This window comes from Muscardinus avellanarius, assembly GCF_963383645.1.
Source record: "Muscardinus avellanarius genome assembly, chromosome: 5".
Classification (NCBI taxonomy): Eukaryota; Metazoa; Chordata; class Mammalia; order Rodentia; family Gliridae; genus Muscardinus; species Muscardinus avellanarius.
In genome coordinates, this window is record NC_137790.1 from 48,184,244 (window position 1) to 48,211,198 (window position 26,955).

The 26,955-nt window shown below is 40.7% G+C and overlaps 1 protein-coding gene across 1 annotated transcript; it reads right to left on the minus strand.

The window, feature by feature from the left end:
* Nucleotides 1–3,530: 3,530 nt before the first annotated feature.
* Nucleotides 3,531–17,687, minus strand: CPOX (coproporphyrinogen oxidase; the record flags this gene model as incomplete). The annotated part of the gene is made up of 7 exons (XM_080696217.1): nucleotides 3,531–3,618; nucleotides 4,984–5,088; nucleotides 8,364–8,582; nucleotides 11,382–11,523; nucleotides 13,386–13,496; nucleotides 13,804–13,947; nucleotides 17,186–17,687. 7 exons carry the CDS (start codon nucleotides 17,685–17,687, stop codon nucleotides 3,531–3,533), a joined length of 1,311 nt encoding a protein of 436 aa, XP_080552343.1.
* Between the last annotated feature and the right edge of the window lie 9,268 nt (nucleotides 17,688–26,955).

A 26,955-nucleotide genomic window follows, 5' to 3' on the forward strand; every position in this document is an offset into this window, starting at 1 on the left:
CAGAGACAGGGATTCTAAGCAGAGATAGCAGTGCCCTGAGGGGGGAAAAAAGCCAGAAGTTGTATGATTTGTTCAGACAAATAGTCCAAGGCTCAAGTGCACAGTAAAAAAAAAAAAAAAAAAAAATGTAGAAGGCTGGAAAGTGAGGTAGGGCTCAAGTACATTGCTTTGGGTATCAGACTGAGTGTACAACCTGTCCTGCAGGAGGAGTGCTCTGAATATCTCAACCGGGTCATAATAATGGAATTTGGAGAAATAACTCTGCATGGAAAGAATGCCAGTCAGTGATCAGGGTCAGGCAGGGTATTACAAAACCTCACGTAAGAGAAAACTTGAGATCAAAGTAGGGTGGAGGCAATGAACAAAGGAAGGAAATCAAGAGACATTTCAAAGGTAGACTCAACAGGAAATGATTAGGGCAATGAGGGAGAGGAGTCAAATCTGTTTTGTGATTTCAAGTGTGAATGGCTCGATGGAGGTTTTGAAGATGATCACAAATTCCTTGGCAGTCTTCCCACAGAAAGCTGAGACCTAAATTCCCTTCTGCTTGTATCTGGAACTGGCCTCAGTGACTCACTTTAACTGGAACATGGAGGACGTGAAAGATGTAACCTCAGAAGCAATCAAGTTGCTTCCACCTGTTTCCAAGGAAATGTGTTGTGAGCCACCTGTAGGCATGTGACCTACAGTCCAAGGTGGGCCTAACCTCTGGGTTGTCCAAGCCTATGCACAGACGTGTTAGTAAGAGATGGTTCCTGCCTTGAAGAATTATATCAGCAAAGCAGACATGGTAGGTTAAGTCCTACAGAAACACATGCTTGCACTTTCAGAACTGGTGTTAACACACCAGAAGTATTTATCCCAAACACTCAGCTGGAAGCCTGGGGTACTAAGGCACAGGTGTTGAGGTTTAGCCCCCAAAGGTTCATATGTCAGAGGCTTGTTCCTCAGTGTGGTAGTTTTGAGGTGGTGAAACCTTTTAACATGTGAGGTGTTGTGTGAGGTCACTAGGTCTTCAGAGGCACAGGCCCTTGTAGGAATCAATGCTTGTCTCCTAGGAGTCAGTTCTCAGGAGAGCAGGTCGTATAAAGCCAGTGACCATTTCCCTTTCTGACCTCCCTGCCATGTTGCAGCACAGCCAGAATGGCCCTCAACAGAGGCCAGACTGATGGGGCTGGCCAATCTTAGGTTTTTGGCCTCCAAAACTGTGAGGAAAACAAATGTATTTTCTTTACAAACTACTCTACCTCCAGTATTTTGTTATAACAGAAATTAGATTAACTGCTTTGGGTAAGAAAAGCATAATGATGGGAAGAAAGTAGTGGTTAGATACTTGCTCCAGAGCATTGATATCTCTCTCCCCAGCCACCTTTTTTGACCACTAATACATATATGCAATATAGCTGCAGTTAGGGGGTCAGGCCACTTGGAGGTCCACACTGGTTTTCAGTAGACTCAGAATGGTCACCAAAGAGAGTTTAAAAGAGAAACTCACTTTGAAGATAAGTAGAATGATCTATTTTCCAATAGCCCTGCAATCTTTTATTTTTCCAGACACAGCTTCATTTGCAGTAGAAATACATGGTTACTGAAGAACATAAAATGATGCACAGAAATTTTTTTGAAATTTTGTCTTAGTCCAGTGTCCAGCTCCTAGTAGCCTTAAACACAACTGAACAGGTCATCAGATCTCTATAAATGGCTGTTATTTTGTAAGATGCAGACAGGTTTATTTGAACATCTGTGCCTATATTTCTTTCCAATGTCCGCATTATTGAACAATTATTCACATAAACAATAAAATTCCATGATGTTAAGTGTGGAGTTCAATGAGTTTTGATATAGTCTAGTAACAACTATCACAATCAAAATATAGAATATTTCTTCAATATATTCTTTTTTACTCTTTTATAATCAGCTCCCTATCCCTAGCCTTTACCAACCATTGGTGTACTTCCCAGCATTAAAGTTTTCACTTTTCTGGGTTTTTATATAATGTTTGGCTTATTTCCGTTGGCATGCTTTTCATGTTCATACATAGTGTTGCATTTACCAAGTTACTCCTTTTCATTGCTGAGTGGTATTTTAAGGTATGTATATATTATAAATGATTTATCCATCACCTGCTGATGGTAATTTGAGTTGATTCTAATTTACTTGTGCTTATTAAAGCTGCTAGAAAAATTGAGTACAAAACTTACAATATTTCTTTTTGGTAAAACAGCTAGGAAAGGGGAATTATGTGTTTTAGTACTGAGAAATATTTGTGTTTTTATCAACTATCCCAATAAAATAAAGAATGCAAATTATTTCTTGGTCTTATTCCATAGTAAAATTTATTAGTGAATCTGTTGTAAGACAGTTGAGGAATCTGTGCATTTTCTAGTCCTAAAAGAATCACACAGGATCACATACATTCAACATATTCCAGGATAATGCTTAATAGTATGAGACACTGTTCTTTACAAATTTCAACATATTATGAATCAAGTATCCCACTCATGTTATTATATGAACAAAGAAGTCATACATTAAAAATTCTGTTGTGATTTTTCTCTTAAGTGAAAAGATAAGAGTTGCAAAATCTATAATTTGAAAAATAGGACAATTTCAATTAGTATAAAATGTCTACATGTCACACTAGTTCCACTTGCTTTAACTAAAAAAGGGAAATACTTATCATTTCATTTTCAAAATGAAAAACATTTCCTAAATTCACATCCTAGGATTGTTCTCACTCTAAACTTCCATGTAGAAATGTCTGAAATGGACAATTTTAAGTATCAGAATCCAGGGATATAACTTTTGCATTCAGAAGTACAGAAAATCTCACATCAACAAATTATGATGCCACAGAAATCAAATCACAACTTAGATGTCCCTTAAAGAACAGAAATGTCACTGTAGAATTAAAAACTATGAGTAATTGCTGAATTGTAACACATGCCGACACTAAAAAAAAAATTGAGTGCTTTTAAGTACCTGTCACTATAAAAATGACTATTTTACAATATTATGGTCTCCAGAGATAGATAGAGTATGTCAAAGAGACTTTAGTAATGACAAAGTAAAGCTTTTACCTTCAAATTGCATTCTAAAATTACCAAGAAGTTTCAACTTCACTGAATTAATGAAGCTAAAACATATCCCACGACAATTTTTGTTAGCAGAAACTAAAACTCTGAGAAATACATGAAACAAAAAGATGAGGTGTTTCCTGGCAAATATTATGCTATTTATATTCCCTTATCTTAACACTTGGAAACTCAATGCCAAATTTGTAAACCAGTCACATCAAATAATTCTAAAAGTATAAATGAGTTTTACATTAGTCAAGCGACTCTGACAGCCATCTTACTATCACTGACAATCCAAATATTCTTTCACCTGCCAAGGAGGTGGGGCCCAGATGGAGAAGGCTGGGGTACTAAGGCACAGGGAACCAACCGCCACACAGTGGCAACAGTGACATCCAGTGGAGGGGGCGTACACCTGTGACCTCCACACCCAGCACAGCTGCTCCACCCGCATCAATGCACCCAGTTCCTTGGATGACGCAGAACTTCCAGAATTTCAGCTTCTTTGGAATTCTCTGAGGGTGAATGCATGTACTCCCATCTATGTGTATCCAGAACAGAAGAAAACATGTTAATAAGAAGTAATCCTCAATCATGCACAAAGTAAAGTAAATAAAAAATAAAGTATAAATAACAATAAAATTCTGAAAGTAAAAATCAAATAGCTCATTCTGGGTGCGGTGGCAAATGCTTGTAATTCCAGTACTTGGGAGGCTAAGACAGGAGGACTGTAGGTGCATGCCTAGCCTGAGCTACTTAGTGAGGCCCTCTGCAACTTAGTGAGGCTCTGTTTCAAAATAAAGAATTAAAAACAGGGTTGTGGGGTATAGCTCGGAGGTAGAATGTTCCTGGGTTCAATCCCCAGTACTGCAAAATAAGTAAATAAATAAATACAATTTCTCTTAGCTCTTCATCTCCACTGCGCTTAATATGCCTTGCACCCACTATACTTTGAAAAAATAACTAATGCTAAAAATAAAGATTTTTTTTTTTGCAGTATTGGGATTGAACTCAGAGGCCTTCTAACTCTGAACTACACCCCAGTTCTATTATTTATTATATATAATATATATAATATTAAATATATAAAAAATATATTTTTTTTTTGGTGGGGGGGTATTGGGGGTAGAACCCTGGGGCTTTTCTACCTCTGGGCTACTCTCCCAGACCTATTTTATATTTTATTTGGAAACAGGATCTCACTAAGTTGCTAAGAGCCTCATTAAGTAGCTGAGGTTGGCTTCGAACCTGTGGGATCCTCCTGTTTAAGTCTCCCAAGCACTGGGATTGCAAGCGTGCACAACGATGCCCAGCTCATTCTTTATTATGAAACAGGGTCTCTGTAAGTTACAAAGGGCCTAAGTAGCTGAGTAGCTGAGGCTGGCTGCAAACCTGCGATCCTCTTGCCTTAGCCTCCCAAGTAATAGGATTGTAAGCGTGTGCCACTGCGCCTGGCTACAAATAAAGTTCCTTAATAAGCTTTGGACATACTTGGGATACTACTATTATCTCAGAGCTTAAATATACTTTTAATATGAACCAGGGTTTCAGGAAGTATAGAAACTCAGATGACCAATGAGCAGATGGTAGCTTAATCCTCCACACAGCTCCTCCCAGAAGGAAGAAGAAAAAATAAAAACATGTAGGGAAGGCCAATATTTCGCTTCTTCTAACACTACGTCTCACTCCCTGTACTCTCTCGCTGGTATCATACATGGAGCTCTGTCATTCATCCTGTTAGACCTTATAAAATCCAATTTTATTTGCCTTAACCATGATTTTCTTATAAAATCAGCAAAATCAAAACCAATGAAATGTTAGCTAAGACACGGTGTTCACTTTCATATTTTGTGGGGGTTAGTGGGGTGAGGGCAGATGGATACCGACTATGATGAGATCTCCTTACCGGGCCGTTAGGGGTAAAGACATCAAGATGCTTTCAATCCTTGATCCCGGAGTAAAAAGGCCAAACTTGGTGCCCCGATCGTATAGCAGATTAAATTCTACATATCTGACATAACGACATCAAATAACATTAAGAGCCTGCTGAGTAACATCTTTCTAAGTCCATATCAAATACTCAAAAGGGGGCTCCCATCCCCACTCTTGTAAGTTGGAACTAGCACAGTGAACATCAGTCCGCAGCCCACTGAGCTTTCCCCATCTGGACAGCATAAATAAAAAGGCATTCTACCCACCAAACAATAGGATACAGACTCTGCTCCAACACAGAACAGTTACAAAACTGCTCTAAGCAGAGCAGAATGAACACAAAGCTGGGAACTGTACAGCACAACAGCAATTAAGATTTAAAAAAAAAAGTTATCCATTCTTAGGATAACACAGCTCTTCCTCGCCATTTAATAGGTTGTGATGTTTTAGAATACAAGATTTCATTTCACTGCCTGGAATTTACAAGCGCTACTAAGACAGTGTAAAACCGTAACTGAAGTCCAAGTATAGTGAACAGTAATCTAATTAATAATGATTAGTATATTTTAGGTACTCTTTTTTCTTGAAATAGCTAATAGTATTCATAAACAGTTCTATAATTTATTCTTCTTGCAGATTAATAACAAACATAATAAAAAGACAGTGTTTTGAGTTGCATTGCTATTTTGGTTTTAGGAAAATATCCTTGGCATCAACTAAAACTTTACTGAGTATATTAACTTGTCTAAGTTTCCTACTAACAGTCCTAAAGATAGATCTGATTCCTTTCAGAAACTACTCTGTTGATCTTAACTTCCCTTAGATATCCTTGTTTATCCCACCAGTTACTACTATCTTTAAGCCACATATAGCAAAAATATTCTCTAGAACACATAATACTTCACTGTTTAAAAAGAAACACTTTCATATGGAAACTTGTCAAAGAACCTATAAAATTTTAAATAACTGTATCCATAGATTCCTTCCTAGTTCTCACCATTTACCATTGATTGATTCTTATGTATTAATGACTTTTATAATCTCTTAGTGCCTGCTTCAAAAGAATTTTAAGTAAATCTTCTTAACCTGTAAGACCATAGTAAAGAACGTCATCTCTCAGATACCTTTTCACCTGCCATTACCTTGCTAAAATGTGACCATGAGTGACTCTCTAGTTTGTACTGTAGTAAAGGAACTGCATCAAGGCCCTTGTAAGTAGCACCCAAAATGAATTTTCTATAGGATCCCTGTGTTCCTTTCCTTTTCTGGAGTAAATGATGCCCCTTTCTCTACATCAGCCTCCCTGAATCCCACAAGCTTTCACTTTGATCTGTCTGATACTTTCCATACACTAATCCTTCTATGATGCCCATAAATTATTAATTTGAACCAATTCTCTTGATTTAGTTAATGTCTATATTTATCCTGTATCAATTTCCCAAAATACAAGAAAATTTTAAAAAGTTAAAGTTCTCAATTTGTTTTTCTTAATGCTTCTTTTTTTCTTTCTTAAGTGTCTATTCTCCAATGAAAAAACTGACTATGACACTAAAGTCGAAATTCTGGGGAGAAAAGAGTAGTAAGGAGGGTGAGAGACTAGACAAGATGATCAAATAAGAGACTGCAAAGTCAAAGGGGAAGCAGAATGACCACTGAAATGGAACTCATATTTGGAAGGGGTGAAAGCAGGGAGAGGAGTAATCTGTAAAGGGCACAGATAATGGATAACAACAACAACAACAACAACAAATGGATAATAAAACAACAACAAAAAAACTGAGGAGAGAGCTAATACCTGAGTTTCTACAATGAGGAAATAGCTGAGGTCACCCTGTGTCCCAGATTCTACAGAACTGTCTTTGAAAAATACTCATTTAGCCCAGCATAGAGAAATAGTATGACACTCCACACTTCTACCTAAGTCAAAATAAACCAAACATGTAATAATACAGAAAATAGAACTTTCAAAATGACCTATCATCAATGTAAAAAAAAATATATAAAATATATATAATTCCTATGCCTAAGAAGTTTTAAAGGCTTCACCTAATTACTACTCAAAAAAAATTGTGAGTTCTGCATGTGAAATCTTGTGAAGAAATAGGGCATTTTCTATGAACTTTTAAGCGATTCTTCTTCTCCACTATACTATGAGGTTCTTTTAAGTAGGTGTACAATACAACCACCTTCATAGTCAGTATATTGCCTGACCTCAGGGAGTCCAAAAGAAAGTCAAATAAAGAAGAGTGCCAACGGTATATTTGAAAAATTATGCCAGGACGAATATCCCAGAACAGACACATTAAGAAATTTCTAAAAAATTTAATCAACTGCCATTTTTCCAACTCGAAAAATGGCAACCAGATGGCACAGATGGGTTAACATTTAAGTTAACTCTTAGGGGAAGAAGCTTTACCTCCTTAGTACCCAAAGCTTCATATGCCTGAGATAATTAATGTAAATTAGAAACTCCATTTTATAGCCAGGGACAAGTAGCATTCAAATATTTCAGGTGTCAATGAGAAACTGATGTGAGTTTGTAGGGTGGACATCCGGAGTAGATTCACAAGTATACCAAGGCTAAAAATGATGGGGATGGTCATGTAACTAAGCTCACCAAGTTCAATGCATAGAGCAGAGTGGATAAAGTAGGTATCATGACTTACCATGATACAAACTTGCTTCAACTACTTAACTTTTTTTGCATATTGGGAAGACTATAAGTTCTGAAGTCACAATGATCTGCTTCCACATCTGGGATCTAATATTTACCAAATGTTATTTGGGGCAAGGCAAGGGACTTCCCTTCTTGAGTGCCTTTTATGGCCTGTAAAATGTTACACCTATCTCACAGGTTTACTGAGAAAACTAGATGGAAAATGCCTAACACATAAGAGCTGTGTACAGTAAGGGCTCCAAAGTTAGTAAAGTTTATCATTAAGTGTAAATAATTTCTGAAATTATTTCTATTAAAATAACTTAAAGTATTATATCGAATTTACAAATCAGAAAAACAGTAAATGATGTCCTACATCTTGGAATAAGACTCAAGGGCATTACCAGAAGACTAACTAAAGGAAATGAGCTGAATTAAACTTATCAGCAAAAATTTACTACATGCCCACTACAAGTCATTAACATAGAGATGAATTAAATAAACTTTATCTTTAGAAGAGTAATTCACAGAATGTTTTTAATTTCAATATTCATCTAGTTATAAAATAAAATTAAGAGTGTGTGTTAACATGTTTATTACAAAGCATGTGCCCAAGATAATACAACACCCCACCCATTATTATCACAGCTGCCCAGCTTCCTCCAGCCATGCAAACAGTTCATTCTACCACCACTCACCGTCCTCTTCTGAGCTGCTGCCACAACTTCTCCTGGGGGGTGAATGAGTCATTGCAGTGCTTTTTCACAAGAGGAATATAAGAAGGAACCACAGCCTGGGTACAGCTTCGCACAAAGTGAAACACCTCCTCCTTTGATGGAGAGTCAAGATCATCAAAAAAGATGCCACCAATGCCCCTCCTCTCTCCACGGTGGGCTATGAAAAAGTAATCATCACACCTGGAAAACACAGCAGGGTCAAGTTAGGGATCAAAGGAGAAAAAAAGACAGACATGAAAATCAATGTGGGCCTTTTAGTTCAGACACTCTCTTCCACCAACGCCAGCTCACTGTCCTTACTTTCTAACTATGAAAATGAAACTAGGACTTTAGACAGATTTTCTACAGATATTACCAATGTCGAAAGTGCTTGTAGTCTTATCTGCAGGGTAATGAGGCAAGTGAACACAAGTTGAAAGGGTACAGAACTCTACGGACTTTCATGAAAAGAGCAATCAAGTTCAACATTAACACTGGACTTCTTGCAACAAGTGATGTTACTGCCCTCAGAAACACCACTGCCCTGCAGGAGGCAGGAGAACAGGCGCTTTCTAACAGTACCACCAACCACCAGGGTGCTAGCCTGAGCTCACAATTCCAAAGGGAAGTACTGCAAACCATCTCACCGATCTCTTCCAGAAATAAAATTGGATGACTCTACACTCAGCACGTGTACTGAGCAAAAGGAAGGGCTGATAGAAGGAAATGTTTAGAGCTAAGTTTTTAAATGTATTCAAGCTCACCCTCATGCACCAACACCAATCTTGAGTCTTTTGCTTTCTATGTCTGCCAAAATGAGTATCCTAGAAAATTCCCAAGCCATTTCCTAAATGCTAAACTTGTAGAACAGTTTATAACTTGGAAATCGTTCTTTTGATGATTTCTATCTAATGGTCCCTCAATAGAAAAAGCTGTTCTAACAGGCAAAAACTCTTTAAAATGGCACCTTATAAATAGCCTCGAAATTTAAGCTCAAAAGAAGAAAAAGGCAGCAAATACCTAGAACTGATAATTGCATAATTCACCTCAATGATGACCTGGCTTTGCTTTATATGAACATTATATTAACATCGTTTTTTGGGTTTTTTTTGTGTGTGTGTTTGTGGTATTGGGGATTGAATCCCGAGGCATTCTACTTCTGAGCTACATACCCAGATTTCTTTTATTTTTTCATATTCAGACAAAGTCTCATAAGTTTGCTGACAGTCTCCTAAGTTGCGGAGGTGGGCCTGCGAACCTCCTGTGTCAGCCTCCCAAGTACTGATATTACAGACATGCATAACCACTCCTAGCTAACGTAGATTCCAAAAATGTATATCCTGAGCAAGATTGTGAATGTCAGCTTTTAACTCAAACCACATTTTAAAACGTCTCTTTTAGCTGAGCGTAGTGGTGCACACTCCCAGCATTTTGGAGGCTGAGACAGGAGGATCATGGTTCTCAGACAGCCTCAACTACTTAGTGAGGCCTTCTGCAACTTAGTGAGACCTTGTTTCAAAATAATTTAAAAAATAGGGCAGGAGGTATAGCTCAGAGGTACAATGCCTCTGGGTTCCATCCCTAGTACAGCAAAAATGAAAAAAATAGTCTTTTAAAACTTTATAAAAATTAATAAGTTGACTAAACACTTAAACTAAAAGTTTCTTTTTAACTAGCCTGCACACTAGATATTTTATTAACTAATATTACTTAAAGTCATCTCAGTAACAACTATAAGAAGCCAAAATAGGGAATTTACTCCACTCCTCCCTTCCTGGAAGTATGCTAAGTTGTAGGAGAGAAAATAAAAACACAACTGTACCTTACATGCATACATCCACAGCTTGCAGTCTGCACTGGTAATGTTAAATTTAAAAATATGCAAATATTTTTGTCTTTTTTAAGCCTTTTTAGAGTTTAACACCAGGCTTTTTCAGAAATGATAACACCCCACAATTACTAGTTCTAAAAATAAAGCAAAAAGACAAAATCCCCTGTTTTTTGTTTTTTTTTTAAGAGTGCCAATTGGTCCTAAGCAGAATTGAGTTTGCTACTCTTTTTTTTTTTTTTTTTTTCTGGTAATGGGGATGGAACTCTGGGGCATTCTACCTATGAGCTACACCCCAGCCCTATTTTTTATTCTTGTGTGTGTGTGTGTGTGTGTGTGTGTGTGTGCGCGCGCGTGCGCGCGCATCTGGAGATGGATACAAGAGGCATTTGACCTCTGAGCTACACCCTCTGCCCTGTTTTCTATTCCTTATTTTGAAACAGGGTCTCACTGAGTTGCAAAGGGCCTCACTAAGTAGCTGAGGCTGTCCTTGAACCACGATCCTCCTGTCTCAGCCTCTCAAATGCTGGGATTACAAATGTGTGCCACCACTCCTGACTTGAGTTTGCTACTCTTATTCCAAACAATTTATGCTGAGTTTCCATTTAGTAGCTAAGAAACATCCTGGGTCTCTTTGTAACTTTTCTTGGGTGTTTGTCTTTTCCTACTTTATTATTAGAATTTTTTTAACAAAGTCTCCAATTCCACTTTCCTTCTTTCCAAAATCTCTGGTACATTGGCCTTTCTTCCTAAGAGTTATTTTTTATTTGTTTGTTTTGTTTTGTTTTACCTTTCCTATGCCCTTATCATCTCCAAATAAACACTGGGACAGTAATTCTCATCTGGGATGACAATTCAACATCCCATCTAAATTCTCAGGTATCACCTCATGGTTTATATTCTATTATTCTAAGTCATTTGGGATCAAAAAAAGATGCTGTTGCAAAACATATGTTACAGACATTTAAATGCTTCTACGTAAATGACTTATCTAAAACACTTAAAACTGGTCTTCCACTTCTTCTGGTGAACAAAATAAGAAAACAGTTCAATCTTCACAAGCTGAAGAAGGCATTTAGCATCATCATAGTTGCCCTCAAGACTCACAAAAGGAATGGGACATATAAGTGGGATACACAACGTGGCTGTACAAGTTTAATACCTGTACCTACCATTTTTTAAATTTGGGGTACAGATCTGGACCGTGTTGGTCACAAGCCTCCTTTAGAGTTTTGTGAAAATGAATGGCATCCTCTTGGTTCAAGTACGTTGGCGTGAGGTCGCATCCGCCGCCAAACCACCAAAGCTTGTTACCTAGCAAATCAAGACACTGGTTGCAATGTGGGCTTTGAGAATCAACACATTACTGACTGCATTAGCAAACTTAATTCTTTAGCTCAGGTGTTTTTGTTTTTGTTTTTTGGTGGTACTGGGGATGAAACCCTTCTACCTCCAGGCTACACTCCCAGACCTATTTTATATTTTTTTCATTTGGAAACAGGGTCTCTTAAGCCAGCAAGGCATAATCTCTTAAGGTGCGATCCTTCTGTCTCCACCTCCCAAGTGCAGGGATTACAAGTGTGCACCACTACACCTGGCTTCAGCTCAGTTTTTAAATCATGGCATAGGTGACAACCAAGAAACGTTTCACTAAATTTAGTTCAGAAGGCCAGTAAGGATGAGGCAGGAAAAAAAAAAAAAAAGTAAAAGCAGAAAGAAAAGGAGTCAGGAAACTTAAATGTGAGGGAGATGGAGCAGGCAGGAAAATAGGACAAAACCCCACACAGGTGAACCAAGCAATGGATCTCAATGTTGCCTGGACTTTATAAGCACGTAAAGAGCTTAAATATCTCTCCTAAGCACAATTTTAAAAAGTAAATTTCTGGTTCAGGCATAAACAGTTTATAAAGTTCCCCCTTTGCCCAGCAAGAGTGAAGACTTGCAGAGGTAACAGCTTACCATTTGGGAATAACCGTTTCCTGTGCTTACTTTAGTTGTTAGCTCCAGTTTGCTTTGTTTCTTGGTGCTAGGGATCAAACAGGGCCTTGTTCATTCATGCTAAGCATATACTCTATACTTCCATCCAGTTACCAACTTTAAAACATTTAAAGGGCAAACCAACTGAATTATGTCATTTGCAGGAAAAGGGATGGAACTAGAGAATAGTATCTAAGTGACATCAGCCAGTCTTAGAAAGTCAACAGTTGTGTTTTCTTTACTATGTGGAGGATGGAGAGAAAGCAGGAAACAAAGAGGAACTTCAGACAAATGAGGAAAGAGACCAGCAGAACAGGGAAGGGACTTGGGGGAAGAAGGTGAGGATGAGAGAAAGGACTGAGGAAGGAAATACTTAGGATAATGTTGCATCTGGACAGGAAACTATTACTACCAATCTCACTACCATGTGTAGAGAGAGAGGATGGGGGTGCAGGATGAGGTGTTCTAAGGGGGTGCAGGTGGGAGGTGGAGAGAAGCATGCCAAGTGCTGTGTGCATGAAAGCTTGTATCACTCTGAACCTCACTATGATGTTACCACACGTTACCAATAAAAGGATTAAAAAAAAATTAAAGCAGTGACTTTAAATGCCATCACTTGCAGAGACCAAACAGGAGTGGAAGTGACAGTACACAGATGGCCTGACAAGCAGAAACAGATGATCCTGCTGCTGGGAGTCATCGGCTAGAACTACATGCACAGGAGCCCAATCAGCTGCGCCCCATTTTAAACCCACGATGAATGCCATGGTGACCAGGAGAGCCATGCATTCAGAAAACGTTTTCCAAAAGCAAGTTCTCAAGGAGGTTTCCCTTCAGAAATATGAACTTTTATTTGCAAAGACTCTTGTGTGCACTTCAAAGTTTGGATTCATTTAATCTTTTTTTTCTGTATTAGAGAAAATATAAAGGTGGGGGCAGAGTCAGTCAAGACCATTCTCACTTCTAATGCATAATTCATTGTACCTGCCAAGGAGGATCACACAGATTTGAAGCCAGCCTCAGCTACTTAGTGAGGCTCTCAGCAACTTAGTGAGACCCTATTTCCAAATAAAATATAAAATAGGTCTGAGAGCATAGCCCGGAGGTAGAAAGCCCCTAGGTTCCACCCTCAGTACCACCAAAAAAAAAAAAAAAAAAAAAAAGGTACTATAATGCTTTCCAGTTTCAGAGACACCTACCATCAGCTTCTTCTACTTCAAAGTATCTGTAGTTGAAATGGATGGTGGGAGCATGAGGATTTTTGGGGTGGATAACAGAACTCACACCCATGGCAGAAAATGGCAATTTACCTGGAAATTTAGAAATAAAGTGAGCAGCATTAAATCATCTGGCTAAAGACACAAATGAAATCTTAAGCAATTTCTAAATAAATTTTCAAAAGCTGCTTTTTAATCTGTCTCTTGAAATATAATTTTCACAAAGCAGTTGTAAGCATGCTTTTCTGGCAATATGCAGACAAAAGTTTTTGTTTTTGTTTTTGTTTTTCCAGAAAAAAAAAAAAGATACTCATAAGTATCACAGTTTGATAAGTAAAACTTATAGGGTGAGACAAGGTTTGCAAGGACTACTGGAGACTGTTAAGATCATCCGACTTACCATCTTTGGATTTTAAAACTTTTCCTCTGCTTCTCATTTGTTGGGCAGCCTCCTCAGAAAGACTTCCATGAACGACTGAAATGTTCACTCCAGCCTTTTCAAAAACTTTCCCATCTTGAAGTACACAGCTGATGCCACCACCTCCTGTTCATAGAAATAAAAAATGAGAGAATGTGAAAGTATGCAAAGCCAAAAACAATCCTTGGGTGAAGGTGGCGAGATTTGGAGTTATTTTCCTTCTCTATTTTTCAAGTTAATCACAATGGTATAGTTATAATACTTTTTTCTTTGGGTATGGGGGATTTAACCCAGGAGCATTTTATCCTTTTCTTTTTTTTTTTTTTTTTTTTGGTTTGAAAACAGCATCTTGCTAAGGTTCTGAGGGTCTCACTATGTTGCTGAAGCTGGCCCTGAACCTGTGATCCTCCCATCTTAGCCTCCCAACTACTGAGATTACTCGCATACACCACTGCACCTTGCTTACAATATTTATGTACAATAAAATTAGATAATTAGTTTAACTTTGTGGCATAAGCTACTAATACTAATCAAATACTGAGCCTCCTCACACCATTAAACTGAGTATTTCATGTACATTCTTATGTCAAATTGCTGGGATAGTCTCCTTTTAAATACTACTGTTCAGGATGGAATCCTTATATCAGAGAAAACAAAGGTTACAAACAGTATGGCTATACTTAAATAGTGTTCTATCACTATAGACTTTAAAAGCACTTTATTGTTTCAACTTTGTTTCTCTCAGCTTTCTATTTGTCTTTCAATTTTGCTTTCAGGAAATGAAAAAACAGTAGGTAATTGAATTCTTAAGGGATTCAGAACCTTAAACTGAGTAAGGCACACATTAGTAATTAGGAATTTGATTCTTACTATTAGTTATTGTTTTGTTTTGCCTTAAAACAATGGAGCTGCCACAGGGATTGCTTCATGAAGGTTTATGTGGAGCCTGGTTTATTTCTGAGAACGTTTAGGGTTGGATGGGACAAAAGATGATCCAGTAGAACCCCTATTCATTCAAGTCCAGAGAGCCATGACCCTGTATTCAAGATCACACTGTAGGCAAAAGACTAAACAATCAGTCCAAATGTTGTCCATGTTTCAGACAATAGTCTAAGTACTTTACATACGTTCATTTCACTTAAATCTCATACTATGCTTATATATACTATTTTACACATCATTTCATAAGTGGGGAAAGCAGAGGCACAAAAAAGTTAACTTTCAAAGGTCAAACAGCTAGTTTAATATCTGAGGTTGAGTCCTGGTCCAGTAGCCTTCACTTGAAAACATAACAAGACAGAATACCCTATGAAAACCCGGATGAACGTCATTTAACATAGATGCGGCAGTATCACAGCTCAAAATCTATTGGCAAAAATGTGTTGTAGCATTCCCAGCTAGGAAGCCAGGAATCCTTCGAGTTTATGATCTAAGATGTAGGGTTATAAGCAACAACATACGGGTCAATCTCTGACTCCATAGGAACTGGATTTTGGTACTTGAGTATTTTTGGAGCTGGAAGAAAATACTTTCCTATCAGGAAAACTGATGGATGCATTTGGTAGAGCTACTGCCAAACCAATCAAATATTGCTTGTGTGACAGAAAAAAATGGGGAGATTGTTGATACAATGAGTCCCTCAGATAGAGGAGTCTGACAGTTATTTTGCATGAAGGAGGCAAGTTCTCTGTCCATCTCCAAATAAGGACAACGGACAGAAACACCTAGAAAAACAGATGAAACTGGTGTGGCTGCGCACGCTTGTAATCCCAGCATTTGGAAGGCTGAGACCGGAGGATCGCGGTTCACGGACAGCCTCAGCTACTTAGTGAGGTCCTTTGTAACTCAGTGAGACCCTGTTTCAAAATAAAACTACAAAAATAGGGCAGGGTGTGTAGCTCAAAGGTCAAATGCTCTGGGTTCCATCCCTAGACACATACCACACACACACACACACACACACACACACACACACACACACACACACTAAAAACGGATGAAACATGAGGAAAGTCTAATTTCAGTAACAAACTTTGGACAGCCAAGCTGTTGGCTGCAAATAACCCTTGAGATTCGATGGAAAACGTCATTACAAAATTGCAACTGGGATAGGATAGAGAAATGTAAAAGATTAGGTGAAAGACACGAAGGAATGCCTGTAATCCCAGTACTTGGGAGGCTGAGACAGGAGGATGGCAGGTTTGAGGCCAACCTTAGCAATTTAGCAAGACACTGTTTTAAAAAAAAAAAAAAAAAAAAAAAAGCATGGTATAGTTGTCAGTGCTTGTAATCCCAGTACTTGAGAGGCTAAGACAGGAGAATTGCAGGTTCGGAGCCAGCCTTGGTAATTTAGCTAGGCCCACAGCAACTTTAGTGAGGCCCTCTGCAACTTAATGAGACCCTGTTTCCAAATAAGAAAGAAAATTGGGCTGGGGGTATAACTTGGAGATAAAATGTCTCTGGGTTTAATCCCTAGAACCAAAAATAAAAAACAAAAAGGATTGGGGATATAGCTCCTGGGTTCAATCCCCAGTACTAAAACATAAATAAAAAATAAAACGCAAACCTGGTGCTAAAGTTCCTCATATCTTCACTCTCCAGGCCATTCTCTTTCCCAGACCTGTCACTCCCAAATTTCTAAGAATTCTACAGATCTTTACTTACAGTCTTAAAGTTACTGAGAATTCATTTACTTATGATAATTACCTTGTTCACTGTAAATAACCTCCCCAATAAATAGTTTAAGTAAGAGAGATGATTTCTTGAGAAACCTATAATTTAGGGGATTTTCCAGCATTATCTATTTATCAGATAATGTAGTCCACGATGGGCCTAAGGATCCAGAAAGTGACCAGCCCACCGTAAACCACACTGTGATCACCAGACTGAAGTCATCTAACACATCTTCCAAACCTACCTTTCACCAAGTCGCCACCCCCAAACACATCTCTCTCTAATGTGCACACATTCTCCCTTGAATGTGTATTCCTTGCTTTCCTAAGTAAATTTCTGTCTATGCCTCTGGCCTCTACTGAAATTCTTTTCCTTCACCTAAGACAAAGACCCTGCTGGTCCTGAGTTAAACCATACCGGCCTTCTCTGGGAACTCCCTGGGACCCTTGGAGGCCTCGAATTGCCTCCATCCCCTGACATGAAGATTTTGAAATGCATAGTACTGAACTGACAGTGGATCTGGGGCCACACCTGGAAGCGCAGATGGCTGATGACCCTCTCGGTATCAGTCATCAGACTTCCTTCTCACCAAGTGGCCCCTATTTGGTGACCCCTCTCCGACAAGCATCCCCGACTCTGAGGCATCCTTTCTTCCCAGTCTCCACCTCCCGTTAGGTTCTGCCCTCCTCACCTTCCTTCCTCTCCCATCGGTCCACAGAGAAGTTAGCGCCCCCGTCAACCTGTGCCAGCGCCTGGCACACCTGGGCCTGCGTCTCCAGTATCAGCAGCTCCATCTTGGTCTTCATGTCACCCGGCCTCTTCCGCAGCTCGCTCAAGTCAGTCACAGGTGAGGCCATGAAGCACCTGGAGCGGCGGGCCAGCTCATCCTCCTCCTGTGGCCGCTCGGGAGAGGGGCCCCGCGCCCCCGAGCTCTTGGGCACCATCTCCGCCCGCTGCACGTGCCCGAAGGCGGCGGTGGCCAGGCCTGCCAACCCTGCCAGCGCTGCGGCCAGCCCGGCCCCCGGCCAGGGGCCGCCTCCGGCGGAGGGGCCGTGCCCCAGCCCCCGGCTGTGCCCGGAGCCGGCGGTGCCAGGCGGCGGGCAGAGGCGCCTGGACCACGCACGCAGCTCTCCGCAGCCCCGCGCGGCGCGCCAGCAGGGGCCGGCGCACAGCCTGCCCGGGAGCCACGCCATGCCTCCCCGACCTGGAGCTCGAACCTGCAACCCGGGAGGCCCTGCAACCCGGAGGCCCTGCGCCCGCGCCCGCGCCCGCGCCGGGAGTGGGGACCTCTGCACGGACGCGCAGACGCGCTGTGGGACGCTGGGAGCTGTAGTCCAGCTCCTATCACCACCTGCAGCCGCTCAGCGCTCTGAGATAAGAATCCGAGGGCTGGTGGGACCAGAAGAGAACTCGGTGGGGTCCTGGAGGACTGTGGAAGCAAAGGAACAGATAAAAGAGGCGCTCATGTCACGTACGACCTCGGGCGTGCTGTTGGCTCAAAACCAGCGAGAAGATAAGGCTGGGCTGGGCGAGCGAGGTCAGACAGGATAGCACACAGACTGAGACGCAACCCCCTGGCGGCTAACATTATACAGCAAGGCTTGCACAATAAGGATTCTGGCTCCTGATCTAGGGAATGATCTTTTGCCCCAGGTTCCTGTTTGCTAGAGTTTGTGGTGTGAGGAGGGCGGAGCCTGGAAGATCTGTCAGAATTCTGAAGGGTCGGAAAAGGTAGAAGAAACCAGGCATGGTAGCGCACGCTTGTAATCCCAACATTTGGGAGGCTGAGACAGGAGGATCGCGATTCGTGGACAGCCTCAGCTACTTAGCGGGGCCCTTTGCAACTCAGTGAGACCCTGTTTCAAAATAAAGAATACACAATAGGGCTGGGGGTGTAGCTCAGAGGTAGAATGCCCCTGGGTTTCATCTCCAGTACCGCAAAAAGAAGGAAGGAAGGAAGGAAGGAAGGAAGGAAAAAGAGAAAGAAAGAGAGAGAGAGAGAGAGAGAGAGAGAGAGAGAGAGAGAGAGAGAGAGAGAGAAGGTAGAAGACTTTTCCGAGAATCCCAGGAGAAGACTATCTGAGATCAAGTCCACACCCCAGTTCTGCCCTTTATCTCTTCCCAGGCCTTGCCTCTCCACTACCCACTTGATTTTAGACATGGAAATAAAGGAGAGTGACTGTTTTAATTGGCCGGCATGAAATTTTTGACCTGGTGTGTTTGGGTGATTGAGAAATAAGGCATTTAAAAATATTTCTGTGTGTGGTGGCCCATACTTGTAATCCCAGTATTTGGGAGGCTGAGACAGGAGGATCACAGGTTCGTGGCCAGCCTCAGCTACTTTGTGAAGCCCTCAGAGCTTAGTGAGACCCTGTTTCAAAATAAAGACTTAAAAATAGGATTGGGAATGTAGCATGGAGGTAAAATACGCCTGGGTTCCATCCCTCAGTGCTGAAAAAAATATTTTTTCTTCTACTGTTGTAGAGTGCTGCCAAATATTTATCATGTTTAATACTTTCAACAACTTCTGTGGACCAGGCAGGGCAAATATTCACAAGTGTATCAGCGCCAACCCCTCTCTCCCTTCTCCTGACACTTTTCAAAAGATGAGGGGAAAAAAACCAACAGATTTGATGGTGAATGTTTGTTCCTGTAAGCACACCACAGGTGGTACATGGACATAAAAATCTAAGAATAATTGTCTTAACACTTTTTACACTTGTCCCGACCCCAGTGCATCCAGGACGCTTTTAATTTCTAGTAGCAGATAATAATTTAAACCATCAATGGTTGGTCCCACAAGTTTTTTTTTTTTTTTTCTTAGTGTCTGGACACTTATAGGAAATCAGACCAGCTGTGTGCACCCAGGTCTCTATTTACAACTGCATCTGACAACTCTCACAGTGGGGCCTCCTGTTAGCTGGGTGGCACCCTTGGCCAAGACTAGCAGCTAGAGTCAATGGACAGAAGAGGCCTGGGTTGAGAAGTGAATAAGCTCCTTTTAAAGAAGGAAAAAATCCTGTTTTTAGCTATAGTGGAGGCCAAGTTAGAAAAGGAGGAAAGAAAAGATAAGAATTATGACCCTAGAAAGGGTGTTTGCCTCTTCTGAAGGCCTGCCATGGGTTTTCCTGAGATTGGGACATTTTTTTTTAACCATAATTTAAATTAATTAAGCAGTAAAAACCAGCTGGATGCAATAGAGCACACCTGTAATCTCAGTACCTGGAAGGCTGAGACAAGAGGATTGCAGGCTCCAATTAAGCCTCATCATTTCAGTGAAACCCTGCTTCAAAATAAAGAATAAAATCGGGCTGGAAGTGTAATTCAGAGGAAGTGCCCAGAGGTAGAAAACCCCCGGGCACACACACACTAAGTATCAATGAACTATTGGAATGCAGAAAACAAAATGAACCTTTGAAAAGCAAAACAAGAAATATTCCAGCCTCCTCCTTACCCACCCTCAACCCAAGCCCAGGCCTGCAAAAGTAACCTGAGGGCAATGAACTTTTCCCAAAAAAAACTGGCAGAAAATTGTGTTACACCACCCTGACTCCTCCTCTATTCAAGCCCGTAGTTAATGTCTCCCTGTAAATAATGCCTCTCATACTCAAAGTGGCCCACATTCTCCCTGGAATGTGTATTTCTTGCATTACCCCAAGGAGTCTCCTTGAGCCATCCGGCATTCTCTTTTGAATGTGTACCTCTTACTTTCCTAGATAAACTCTTGTCCATGCCTCTGACTGGCATGTGCTGAAATTCCTTTTCATCACCTATGCCAAAGACCCACCCGCTGAGTTACCCCCTCTCACTGGGGACTCCTTGGGCCCTTCTTGGTATCATCCCCACCCCTCTATTCCCATGGCACACACACAGGCAGTTCAGTAGTCTCTGGAGAATGTCCCCTATTGATCTTTTTGTAAAACTCTCTCCAGCAGTGCCGTTTCTGAAATAATGTATTAGAAATGTACTGAAACCCTGCAAGTCAAGGCCGCACTTGGAAGCACTGTTAGAAACGCAGCCTGTCAGGTCCCACTCATCGGAATCTGTAGTTTAACTGGAGCCCCAGGTGATCCATACGCAAACTGTTCTTTGAGAAGCACTGATTTGAAGCTTCCTGAAAGCAGGGCACACATTCAGCTGGGGACTAGCGCAGTGTTAGGTCAGGAAACAAAAGTGACAAGTATTAGGCCCTTTATATAATCACCCCTTCCCTACGGTGACCTTGTGTTCCTGAATGTAACAAACCTCAAATACTTGGCTGCTTCGCCAAGGATGAGCCTCGCTCAGGAGGCTGCCTCCCTCCTCACTGCTCGTGAGGATGGGTTTTTGGAAACTTGACATTTCTACTTGAGTTCAGCCAGTCATAGTTTAGTCCACACTGCAGAGCCACCAGACTTACAGGGAATCTTATGCTGTACTTACACATACAAATACTTTTATTTAATCAGTGTTGACTCAGTACTTATTATTGGCGAGGACCCCATTATGGACTAGAGGAATACCAAAAGAAATGAAACAAGTCCTGCTCTTAAAGGAGACAAATAAAGAAAGCTTATGCTGGAATGCCCAGAGACCTTTGGTAGACAATTTGAGAAAGGTCACAAAAGGTTAGCAAATGGTTCCACTATGATTTAGAGAAACTATGACCTTAGGGAATAAAGCTCAGTGGTGAGGCACTTACCTAGAGGAGCCAGGGCCTCATCTGGTTCTGCAGCCGGCAAGCACCTGTTCTCCAGGTGGACCTCCTCTCTTCATCTCCGTCCCTCTACTCCCTGCCCACCTCCCAAGGCCAATTTAAAAACACCAATAAATCTGTCCTAATCCTGAGGATTTATGGGTCAGATGATGTGTTGTAGGAATCCTTGTACATACACACTATATTTAGCCTGTCTTCTCAGGCCCTGGGATCAACCAGTTATGCCCTGATTAATTTTGAAGAAGGGAAAAATTAATAGTAATTTATCTACTCTGCTAATACTTTACTATCAAGGAAATATACCAACCTTCTCAAATCATAGATAAGAACAAACCCTGAGCATTGACAGGGGTAGTTAGGGAGGTGGACACCCCCTAATCCCTTTTAACCTCTGCTTAGATTGTTGTTGTTTTTTTTTTTTCATTCAGAAGCAACATCCTCATTAGTAGATTAGTAGCTGCTCATCTCAGCTGAATAGAATTATATCTTGTAAGAAGGGGGCTGGCTAAATTTCTGTTAGTATTTAAGAAGTCTTATACTCAGTGGGTAGTACATCTAATGGCTGCCTTTTCCTAAAACTGAGATGGAATACAAGACCCTGGGCCCCTTTCCTGAAGAATGTAGAGTTTATATTAATCAAATAGCAGCTTACCAGATGCTTATCAGTGATATTTACTTATCCATGGTTAGTATTGGGTCTTGATCAGTTGTGAGGGAGGTGTTGGCTCTGACTTGGGTGAGAGTATATTTACTCTTTCCTTTGTAATGAGTATGGTTGTATTTGTGGTCTGAGACTAGGCGAAGCAGCATTTCAGTAGCTGGGATATTGCTGCTTGTGGCCACCGATTTAGAATTATGATTGCAAACTATAAGCTATAAAAAGAACTTTCCTCCAGAAAGTTATGTGAGCAAACAATGATAGCAGACAGCATAGACAATTTTACATCTATATGCTATTTTATATGCTAAAGTTAATGAAAGAGACTGAAGCTTTAAGGTTTCACCAAATTTATGCTGGATCTCTGTAAAGGGTCTGCACAAATGAATAGATAAAAGTGCTAAGCGTGTAGGTTAATAGATATGGCCATGCTATCCAAAATTTAGATGCTAGCTAGTGGAATCTGGAGGACTGCTCTTTGAGGTACCTGGGTTTGGGAAGACAGTCGCAGCCTTCTGTAAGACAAAGGACAAAGAACCTCCGTGGATGACCAAAAGGAAGTGTCTTCTGCATGACCACTGAGACACAGAGTGAGTTTGTGTGAGATTCCTATTTTAAAAATTAGCTTTCCTCAAACTCAGTCTCTGCCTATTTTCACTTCTAAGCCAGGCCTGCTATTATACTGATGAGATGAAAATGCCTCCTTTTATCATGTTCTTGGAGGAAAAGGCTGATGAGAAGCGGGAACAAGCAAAGAAATTACTAAGATTTCTAAGAAAACGTGAAGGTATGATCTGCCTCCCAGTTCTGAAGGTAAGTATAATTTTGCCATGATGATTTCTCTGGGACCTTTGCCAGGTCTAGAAAATCGGTTGCTATTTAAACTTTTTAGGTTATTCATGTTCTTTCATGGGCTCCTTTGCAAGTGACCTTGAAAGCCAGGCATGGTGGCGCACGCTTGTAATCCCAGCACTTGGGAGGCTGAGACAGGAGGATCGCACAGGTTCGAAGCCAGCCTCAGCTACTTAGTGAGGCTCTCAGCAACTTAGACCCTGTTTCCAAATAAATCATAAAATAGGGCTGGGGGTGTAGCCCAGAGGTAGAAAGCCCCTGGGTTCCACCCCCCAGTACCACAAAAAAAATAAAAGTGACTGACCTTGAAAGCAATCATTGTGTCAACGTTTTCTTGGGTGAATTTTAGCCATTAAATGCTTGTTTGGTTTTTCTCAATGAGCTGCACAAAGTGTGGCCTCTAGATCAGCAGCACTAGCACTGCAGCACTACATGGGATCAAAGGAGCTGTCTTAACAGCTCTCCAGACATTCTCAACGCTCTGTGTCGTTTGAGAATCACTACTTTCATGACTTTTTGACATAGGTAATAGCATCCGACCTCAGACTGTCAATCTAATTCAGATATAGGTTCAAGTATTGAATACTGGTGTTTCTTTAATGTCATGATTTTTAAAATTTTTTATTCTTGTTGGCTAAGGCAGGCAGAGACTCCAAAGAAATAACCTAAAACTCTATGGGGGGGGGGGGTCCCAAAGGTGGGTTTTATTCCAGCTTTATAAAGAGACATAAATGCAGGCTAAAATAGAATGAACCACTACCAAAGAATTGCAAGGTTAACAGACTAATGACATATGCATCTGTGTGATATACTCTCGGTACCCTTGCTTTGTAGCACATTAAAATCATCACAAGATCTTCTGAAGATCCTGATTCCGTTCTGTAGCCCATATGAATTAAGTTAGAACATCTGCAGGCAAGACAGGCATAATTCCCTTGTTCTACAAAGATAGAAAGCCATTGGGCAGTGTAAATTTAGTCATTATCCTGTGAAGGAAGTAGAGTGTGACAATGCTTTGCGTTAGGTAGGATATTGATTCTCCTGTTTGTCTCCAACAGAGGCCTAATACAGATAGCTGGAGAACTCCTGTCCAAGCCCTAACATCTGCCCTGCAGATGGAAAACGTGTTAACTAAGCTTCTGCAAGACCTGAGCACCTCAGCTTCTGACACTGATGAAACGGATGTAAGCAGTTAACTGTTTCTGACAAGTAACATTGCTTTTTACTCCTAGATTATATTTTCCTTCTAAGAAATGGGCCCAGGGCACTGGGCCACCCAGTATGGGTTTCCTTCCCTCCACAGTATGAAAATGTGTGCTAGACCATTTACATCTAAAAAGGGCTCTGTGCAACTACTACTCTCCAATGAGACAAATAAACAGGATTTGAAACCACTATGGTAGGAGCTCGTTTCTTAATCTGTACTTTTGATGAGATATCCGAACACTGAAAGTGAATGCTTGTATTCACCTGGAGATCTTTAATATTTTTGATCATTGTTCTGGAAACTACAACATGCACATGAATCGCCTACTCTTTTAATAAAAATTATTTTTTTGGTGGATACATTTGTACATGACAGTGATATTCATAGTAATACATTCACATGTACATGTAACATTATTTAAGGTATGGGAAAGAAAATAGACCCAGTCCCTTTTTAAAATGCAGGTGCTGATGTAGTACATCTGGGATAGACCTTGTGATTCTGGATTTCTGACATGCTACGGGGACTGCTGGTCCGTGGGCTAAAGCTTGGGTCTTTGGTCTCTTATTGCTGACATGGTCCTTAATGTGATTTTTTTTCCTCTCTTATTTACATAGCTTTTTAACTTTCTGGAGGACTTCCACACTAAACAGAAAAAGAACATAGAATATCTGGAATTCCAGATTTCTTATCAAAAGATATTTGAACAGAGGATGTGTGATACTGAAATGATGACTGGGGCGTCGGCCTCAGGTGAAGGGACTTAAGTTCTGAGGGAACCACCCCAAGCCTTCCCACTGCAGCTGGTGCTAACCTCAGCTGTTTCAGAGTCTTGATCACTGCCACTTCCCATCGCTGCTTTCCTTTCTAGGCTCCTAATTCTTATTGCTGTCTGTAAAAATAAATATGTTTTGCATTATAATTGGTCCAAGTTTGGTGGAGGGTTGGTTCCATCAAGGCGGCATGGGTAAGAGCGCCCCAAGGGAGAGTGGGAATGTTAGTCTTTAAAAAGAAAAAGCTCCTCCTGCTCCCCAGTGGCTCCCAAAGCACTCAGTCATCTGAGTCAAGATTTGGTAAATTCAGCCAGTACAAGGAAATATAATAGAAATTAAGGGGTGAAACCTTAAATCTCCATGGTCTTCCTTCCTTTACATGTACTTTAAGCTTACAAGTACAAGGAAATATAATAGAAATTAAGGGGTGAAACCTTAAATCTCCATGGTCTTCCTTCCTTTACATGTACTTTAAGCTTACAAGATAGCAGAGTTTTCCTGAAAGTAAATGCAGAGCTAAGTTTGAAAACAAGAGTTCTTGGTGCTGAAAGGGTGACTCCCACCCAAGGTATTTGAGGTGGGGCAGCTGTAGCCCAGAGGTGGATGTGGGCACCAGGCTTGTACACAGGCCGCTAATTCACTGTGCTGTGTGGGTGGCCTCTGCTCCCTGCTCTCTGAGCCAATAGCAGCTACTTGGGTAATTATTCCAAGAGCAAAAAGTGAGCTTGCAAGCTTAGATGAGACTTCTTGGTGCCTTATGGCTGGTGCTACCTGGAAGAACTGTGGCTCTCTAGGACTGTATCCTGCATTCCGAACTTACTAGGTCTGTGGCCATGGGTAAGTTCTTACTTCTTTATTGCCTCCGTTTAATAATCTGTAAAATGGGGTTAATAGCTCTTCATAAAATTAATAAGAGTTAAATAAATAACACATGGAATATCTAGAACAACACCTGCCCAGATTACATAGTGTTAGTTTATACAATAGTGTTACTTCTTAAACTTGAGGAAAGATAATATACTTCCAATGAAAACAGGTCATGCAAATTGAGACAGAATCTTAAAATATTTAATATCTTTAGTCAGAAGGCAGAATCTTGTCTGAAAGAAGAACAAAGGATCCTAAGAAAGAACCTGTTAGATATCTTGGGGGAAATAATTTCAGTTAATAAATGGAATGAATATTCAAATAAACACTGCTGGTCGAGCAAGAGCTCTAGAAGTAATCTCAGAAATTCTGCCAAAGAAGCTGGGCGTGGTGGCGCACGCTTGTAATCCCAGCATTTGGGAGGCTGAGACCGGAGGATCACAGTTCGCAGATAGCCTCAGACAGCCTCAGCTACTTAGTGAGGCCCTTTGCAACTCAGTGAGACCCGGTTTAAAAAAAAAAAAATTAAAAATAGGGCAGAGGGTATAGCTCAGAAGTCGAATGCCCCTGGGTTCCATCCCCAGACCTGCAAAAAAAAAAAAAAAAAAAAAAGAAAGAAATTCTACCAAAGGTATAAAGAAATGTTATTTAAAGTGTTAGGAAACAGAATCCTGGCAAAACAATCCAATTGATATACTAAATTCCAAAAGGAAATATAAATTGAAAAAAAAGTACACCCACAGTGAAATTTTTTTTTTTTTTTTTTTTTTTTTTGGTGGTACTGGGGTTCCTGGAAGCCCTTCTACCTCCGGGCTACACTCCCAGACCTATTTTTGCATTTTTATTTGGAAACAGGGTCTCCTAAGCCAGCGCGCGGGGCTAGCTTCGAACCTGCGTGATCCTCCTGTCTCTGCCTCCCAAGCGCGGGGATTACAAGCGTGCGCCACCACGCCCGGCCACAGTGAAATTTTAGAGCATTCAGAATGTAAAAGTTCTCCCTAAAAGGCATCACTTACAAAGAAAGTAAAACCAACAGATTAATAGCTGCTTTCTCATTAACACCAAATAGAAAATGAAAAAACATTGCTGGGTATAGTGGTTCACACTTGTAATCCCAGCGCTTGGGAGGCTGAGACAGGAGGATCTCACAGGTTCAAAGCCAGCCTCAGTTATTTAGTGAGGCTCTCAGCAACTTAGTGAGACCCTGTTTCCAAATAAAATATAAAATAGGTCTGGGAGTATAGGCCGGAGGTAGGAAGCCCCTGGGTTCCACCCCCAGTACCACCAAAAAAAAAAAAAAAAAAAAAAAAAAAAAGAAAAAAAAAAGTTTCAAAATGTAGAAGGTAAAAAGTGTTAAATGTGTGTGGGGGCAGAATAATCCTATGCAAATACACAATGGATAAGGAAG